General features: G+C 49.6%; 1 protein-coding gene across 5 annotated transcripts in view; it reads right to left on the bottom strand.

The window, feature by feature from the left end:
• Positions 1-7,010, bottom strand: part of LMO4 (LIM domain only 4) — a 523,833-nt gene that overhangs the window by 13,076 nt on the left and 503,747 nt on the right. For 2 of the 5 annotated variants that reach the window (XM_050775210.1, XM_050775268.1), the window contains exon 3: positions 3,653-3,891. In XM_050775210.1, the coding sequence (XP_050631167.1) occupies positions 3,653-3,888 (236 nt within the window). In that variant the 5' untranslated portion in view covers positions 3,889-3,891. Of the gene's footprint in view, positions 1-3,652; positions 3,892-4,089; positions 4,262-6,639; positions 6,733-7,010 lie in introns of those variants that run through there. The other 3 variants (XM_050775340.1, XM_050775140.1, XM_050775071.1) reach the window with 3 other exon arrangements.

The following is a 7,010-nucleotide window of genomic DNA, read 5'->3' as shown; positions in this document are numbered from 1 at the left end:
CTAATAGTTCACATGCTCCTGTGCTGTCATTGTGCTTGAGTGGGCAGACTTCAAAGTGATATTAAATAACCAACTATTAGATTTACCTAGCACGTCCTATTGGAAAAGTGCCATTTAATTACCTAGCCTGTTCAATTAAAGGGACAGCATTCTCTGAATATAGCAGCTTGCTGTTGATTACCAGGGAAATGAACTCGCTGTCTGGCGGCGCCTCCATTCCTAACGCCACCCCCTCCCCAAACACACCCTCCACCACCAACTACCAATTCTCCCCACCCTCGCCCCAAGCCACCGCCCCCGACCGCTCCGGGCTCACTGCGGCTGCGGGCGCCACGTGAACCGCCCGAGCCCAGCCCGGGGAAAGAAAGCGCGACCCGCTCGCCGGGCTCCCGCCCTGCGCTCGCCCCCTCGCGGGCCCGAGACCGCCCGCCGGCTGGGCGCTCTGGGTGCGGCCTCGGGCGGCGCCGGCCCGGGCGCGGGCAGCTGAGCGAGCAAGGGCCCGCCGACGACCGCCACCCGGGCTTCCGGCGCGTTTCCTCGCCCTCCCAGGACCTGGAGCCCCACCCGTCGGTCTCCGAACTTCCTCCTCTCGCTGCACTTTCCGCGCCAGTCTTCGGGCCCGAGGTGGGGGGGGTGGAGGAAAGAGGGTTCGAGGAAGAGAAACGGAGTTTCCGAAGCTACTTGGGGCGCTTGGGTGGAGCTGAGGGCTCGGGAGCCGGGGATGGGGGAGGGGGCAGTCCCAAGGTTCCCCCACTTTTGTAAGATGGGGGGCCAGGCAGGCGTTGGTCCCTTTAAGAATCACCCTCCCCCTCCGCTCTACAACCCCCCCCTTCATTCTTTCCCTCCCTCTCTTAGAGGCCAATTTTGTTAATTAAATGTTTTGTTTGCGACGCAGCTCTCATTCATTGCGGACACGTCATTCGGAGCAGATCTAAGCCAGAGACCAGATCTCATTAGATAAAGCCCATCAGAACTAAGAAAATGGAGGAGCCACTAATTAAAGCTTTTAATTGTGCGGATTCGCTGCAGCAAGGCAGCCGCTTTATCTGAAATCTTGGAGGGCGAGGAGGCAGAAGCCCAGCTCTGCCCATCGACACTTGGCCGCGGAGGGGGAGGGGACTGGTGAAAGCGCCCCCTCCTCTTGCAGCCCCCTCCTCCGCGCTCAGGCCGGCCTTTCCCGCAGGCCTTTCCCAGCTCTCCCGCAGCTTTTCAGCAAGACCTTGGTTGTTTTCAAAAAATCACAACCTCAAAGTCAAGACAGTTTAAAAGCCCCTCAGTAAATCGCTATGTGGTCTCAGTCGGACCAAGGGGTCCCTTCACCTGGCGGCGGGCGAGCAGATTACTCCACTCCTCTGCAGCGATCCCTGCGGCATTGAAAGCTCCTCCAACAAGTGGACTTGAGGGACACTGGGGAGCGGGTAGCTGAGAAGAACAGGAACGTCTGCGTCTTCCCACCTTCCCACCCTCTGGGCATCTTGATGGGCTGAGAGGAACACTGAAGGAAGACTTCAGTAATCTCTTAAATTGGAGGGGAAGGGGGGCTCACAGCTGCTGGTGAACCCTGAGCAAACTATGAGGCCATCAATTTGGTACTGAGCTAGAACTCATCTCTCCTAGAAAGATCTAAGGTCCTCGGGGTAGCATGTAGTTCAAGGGCGAGCCTGGCTCCAGTTTCCAGATTCAGAGGGGAAAAAAGGAAGAACGTAGATCCGATTAATTAAGGCTCAGGGCTGGGTACACATCCTCCATTGCTCCATTAGGGCACAGGAAAACACCAAAAGGCCATTTACATTTGGCCCCAAGAATAGAGAAAAGAATGGACACAATTCCCAGGAAGCCACTTGCCTGAACTTGTCCTGGGGGAATACAAGTGGACCCATCTTCTTTTTAATTAGTTGTAATCAGAAGCGAGGGGTTTTTTGGGTTTTGTTTTTGGTTTTTTTTTTTTTGAAGGCACTTGGAGAAGAGATGAATCTGTACCATTCACGGAATCTTAACAGCACTGTCAATTTTTCCACTTCAAGCCACACTCCTTTCTTACCACAGTTTTGCTTTCTATTTAATTACAATACTGTCAAAGCTCATGGCATTACTTGGAAGGAGGACCAGAAAACATTACACCCATGTTCCCGCTGATTTTCCAACATTTACCTCTAAAAGAACACTTAGTGAAATTAATGCTGCCATCTTAATTTAAAAATAAAAGCCCTCTCCCTTCCTATATTTCTTTTACTTGACTGATTGAGGATGCCAGCAGAGTGGACACAGGTTGCATTATCAAAATAACTAAATGTCATTTTACTCCATCATCTTACAACTAATGATATCACTGGGGTAAACGTATCCACACTCAGCTCTGAACTACACTGGCATCTTCTGCAATGTTAGGCGCAGAATAAGGCGAATCACAATGGAGCTAAACTTTGAACAAAATATCTCATCCACTGATTTACCCACGCTGAAGAAAGAAGAAAATTTTCTACTAATCACTTCAAAGACAAAAGTTTAGGACAAATTTACAAAGGATGAAATTCTTCTTAAAAGTGTGCGGTTTTCTAGTATCAACTGTGTGCGTGTGGGTTTTTTTTTTTTTTTTTTAATTACTGGATGTTGAAACAGAACACCTCCTAGAAGCATTCATGTGCATCAGTCTATCAAACCATTTACTCAAATTAAATGTGTAATCCTTCAAATGCCTCCTTTCAAATTAATGAGTTTAAGTAGCTTGAGTTCACCTGAAAAGATCCTATAGGCACCTGACCTCCTGAATTCTTTCCATTAATTGCACTGCAACTTGTTGGAAAAGACTGCTTACATGGACATATGAATGTTCCTATACATTGCTTTAAAATGCAAGATTAGTATAATTCTATAGCCTCTTTTTCTAAATCTCTTTTGAGGATCAAGGGCAGTGATACAAACGACAACAAAAAACCCAAAACCTGAACATACTTCAACTGAAAAAAACTGCAAATTCTACATCGCAAACCACACACTAACTGAATTATTGCAAGCCTCCGAGTAACAGTATGCAGAGAAACATTATAACTAGATTTTATTTCTTGGGGCTTTTTTTCTCTATAAGAAGAATTACAAGTCTTTAAACTGATGGATAATTAGCATTTTTCTCAAGGAGCACAAAGAATGAATCACAGCTTTCCACTCAAGAAAGTTTAAAAATGCTCATGTAAATATCGTAATAAGCCATCACTACAGACAAATCATTTCTCACTAACTACACTTGTATTTTTAAGTCAACCTTTGTCTCCGAGTTCCTCTGTGAGTTCCCACCTTGTTTTAAGAACGCACCTTAACTACCACTTGAGATGTTTGCTTTTAGCCTGTAGTCCAGTAGAGGCTGACCACTTAAACTCTGCGACCAGAGGGTGCTCAACCTTTGTGCATCTAATGACCCAGTCCCACCAGATGGTCTTTACTTAGTATGGCATTTGCCATTAATTTGCCATCAGATATTGGAAGACTTAACAACATGCTTCCTGAACCCTTTAAATTCCGCCAACTAAAAGATTTTTGAGGTGAAGGCTGCAATGTATTGCCATAGGTGCCTGCTCCTTTCCTCACAACTCTGTTAACCTTTGGCCTTGCCATTTGCTCTGCTCGCCCATCCCCAGGAAAGGCAGCGAAGTCTTACCTAATGTAGTCATTTCTGCAAAGGATCATGCCGCTTTTGGTGTAACAGGACGTGCCGATGTCGCCCAGCTGCGCCTGGCAGCAGGAACACTTGAGGCACCGGCTGTGCCAGTAGCTGTCCATGGCATAGAGCAGAAAGCGGTCCGCAATCTTGCCCCCGCAGCCTGCGCACCGCTTCCAGGAGAGGGAGCCGGCCGTCACCGGGGGCGGCTGCGAGCTGCTGCCCGGATTCACCATGGTCTGCAGAGGGCGGGAAGGGGACAGGGAGAGAAAGACAAAACAGGGGCGATGCAAAAGTTAGTAATCGCCGGAGAGCGAGCAAGCCCATTCCCCTCCTCCCCCCGGAGCTGCTGGAAGGAAACAGCAGGGCAAGGGCGGGAAGGAGGCTGAGGGGGAGAGCGAAGGAGGGAGGCTCGCCGGCAGCAGCCGCCTGTTTACTTTTCTCAAGCTTTGTTCTGGGGCCACGAGCTCCTCTCAACTTTCCTGCGCTTGCCGCCGCTGACAATTTCAGCTCCGGTACTGTCAAAACTCCGAGAGCAGGCTCCGCCGCGCGCTCCACCCCTCGCGGCGCCTCCTCCCAGCCCCCGCCTCCGCCCACTGCCCCCCTCCTCCGCCGCCCGCCTGCAGCAAATGAGGGTCAAACCCACCCACCGCCGTGCCCGGCCCCTCCCCAGCCCCCGCCGGGCCCCGGGACAGAGTCGAGGGGAGTGGGGAGGCGACGGCCCCGCCGGAGCCTCGTTCCCTCCCGGGCTCTGCCCTGGGAAGTGCAGCAGGAGTTCACAAGTTGGAAATAGTTCGGTTTTCCGAAAGGGAAGGAGGGAGGGACCGGCATACGGAAGATGGAGAGCGTGGTGGTGGGAGGGAAGGCAAGGTGACGGCAGAGGGGGTGCAGTGTGTAAAGTTGCGAAACTGGTTTTTCGTATTTTAAGCAGCACCTTTCACATGCCATTGTGGTGACCGCCATCTCCCATTATTGTTCCAAATCTCATTTCATTTTGAAGATCAATGAGTGTTTTCTCTGGGTTTTCAGGACACAGGCAAGAATAATAGATCATTGAACTTTAGGATGCCTGTTAACTTCCTATACAAACACTCTCCACTTTGGTCTCACTAATCTGCCCTTGATCAGCAATTTAAATGCTAAAGCTTTGTTCCTCCAAAGGGGGGGGGGGGTCGGCGTTACAGATAACGTGCGAGAAGGCAGCATTAAGGGATGCACAAGTTAAATTCGAGCCCGTTCTGCTGTCACCAAAAACTGCTTTAAAAAAGAATTCCCCACTCTAATGAATGCCACAAGAGATGCAACTGGGATATAATATAGGAATCAATTTATAAAGCTTAGCCTAAACCGATTAATTTGTTGCCTTCAATTCCGAGTCCAATAAAGTCCTAGTGTTCCTCTAGTCACTTATTCTATAAAAAGATCAAGTTATTTACTGCCAATTAAGCAGCCTGTTTTGTCTTTGTCCTCTGTAAGCTGAGAGTGTGGGCTCCCCCTGAGGCTCCCGGCTATCTGCTCAAGACATTCAGCTGATACCTCGGAAGAAGGCGAACTTTGCCTGTCCCCGGCCCAACTTGGCTGCTGCAAAAAAACGAGGAAGGAACGAACGAAACAGGGACTCGGGTTCCTTAAATAGGCCGATTTTAAACACATTTCCTCCGAAAGAGTCCCGGAACGTGTGTCCAGTGACCGCACAATAAACCAGAATAAGAACTGCACCAATTAAGCTGTAACAAAACCCTGAGACTTTGGAAACAGGACCACTCTAAAACCCATTAGCATTGCATTTATCCGAATGCATCATACCTTTATGTAAATTGATTTATCTGATGCATTTACTCGAGGAATTGCTTTTTGTTACAATTTCAGCCCTAACCCAAATGAATCTGCATTTCCTGCCCTAGGTCTTTAAACTGTTTCCCCCAACGTTTTAATCGCTCCGAATTCCTTTTTAAAAGGAGAGAGGGAGGAGATTCCAAGCTCTTCCCCGCCCCCATCTTTAGTGAGAGGTAAATATATATGTATTTTTTTTTTTTTTTGAAAAGGAAACATTACACTGAGAAAAGCATCCAGTAACCCCATTAGCTAAAGCTCTTAAGGACAAGCAATACCTTAATGCTGATTAAATCTAAAAGAGATGAATCAAGAGGACTGACCAGAAACTGACTCCCCTGATAACTAAGGAAGGGCCCTCATCAAGTTTCATTTAGAGTTGGAAAAAAAAAAAAAGAAGAAGAAAGCTTTTAAGTTAAATAGGCTTATACTCTAGTAATTACATAGCCAAGCAATTTAGGTCCTGGGATAGTCAGTGAAATAGAAAGCAGAACTGGCAGCTAGAGGCAAAATCTGCCCCCCTTTAACAACGTCTCTGGTGTTTTTTAATGGAGACCAAGGGAGGGACAAACGTAACGCTGGCAATTTGTAGTACAAAAATGGATGCTTAATTCATGTCTTGATTTTAATTAGGTGATTCACCGTATTTCTCCTGGATTGTAACAAAAGACTTATAAACCAAGAGGTTTTAAAAAGAACTAGCAATACCGAATCCTGCTCACTTAGACCCTTCCTGCCACTGTTTCAAAATTAGTGTTTACTAGAAGGGGGGGTATCGTGACTATCCCCACCCCCACCCCCCCAAACACACTACTTCTCATACTTAAAACCTCATCTAAGCACCCCTTTCCCTTTCCCTCATGAACTAGAAATATCCCACCCCCTCTACGGTCCCCACCAGCCCCGTTTCCAAGAAGAGCCCTTTTGTAAGCAGGAACCGCTACAAAGCTGGCGGCCCGGGGCTGCCCTCCGCGCTAGCTCGCAGGCCGGCCTCGGTAGTTTCAGACTCGGGCTTTATCTAAGGCGACGTATTGTTTACTTGCAATTTGGGACGGTAAGGGGAAGGAAGCCAAAGAAAACAGCCCTGGCCCGAATCGGCCCCCTCCCTCTCTCTCCCACCTCCCGGCCCGCGGCTCCCCCAGCCGCCCCCTTACCTGCTTTTCCCCTATATTGCAATATTGCAAGAGGCGGCGGCGGTGAAATGCGAACGAAGCCGCTCGGCTTCCAGGGAAGGGGCGCCTGGGCTGGCGGAGCTGGAGGGAGGGAGGGAGTTCTCGCAGAAGCAGGAAAGGGGAGGAGGGGGCTAAGGGCGGCTTTTTTTTTTTAAATCGCGTTGCTCTGGGGCGGGTTGGGGGGCCCCCGCGTAAGTGGCAGGCGGCCGGGAGCAGAAGTGTCAGTCTCAGTCTTCGTCCTTCTCCGCCTCCGGCTGCGCGCGAGCAGCTGCAGGAGCCCTCGGCCCGCGCGACGCGGCTTCAGGCGCGGTGCAGCGGCAGCAACTGCTGCAATCGCTGCTGCAAGTTTGGCA

This window comes from Macaca thibetana, chromosome 1 (assembly GCF_024542745.1).
Source record: "Macaca thibetana thibetana isolate TM-01 chromosome 1, ASM2454274v1, whole genome shotgun sequence".
In the NCBI taxonomy this organism is placed as follows: Eukaryota; Metazoa; Chordata; class Mammalia; order Primates; family Cercopithecidae; genus Macaca; species Macaca thibetana.
The sequence above is the reverse complement of the archived record's forward strand: the minus strand, read 5'-3'. Positions and strand labels throughout refer to the sequence as shown.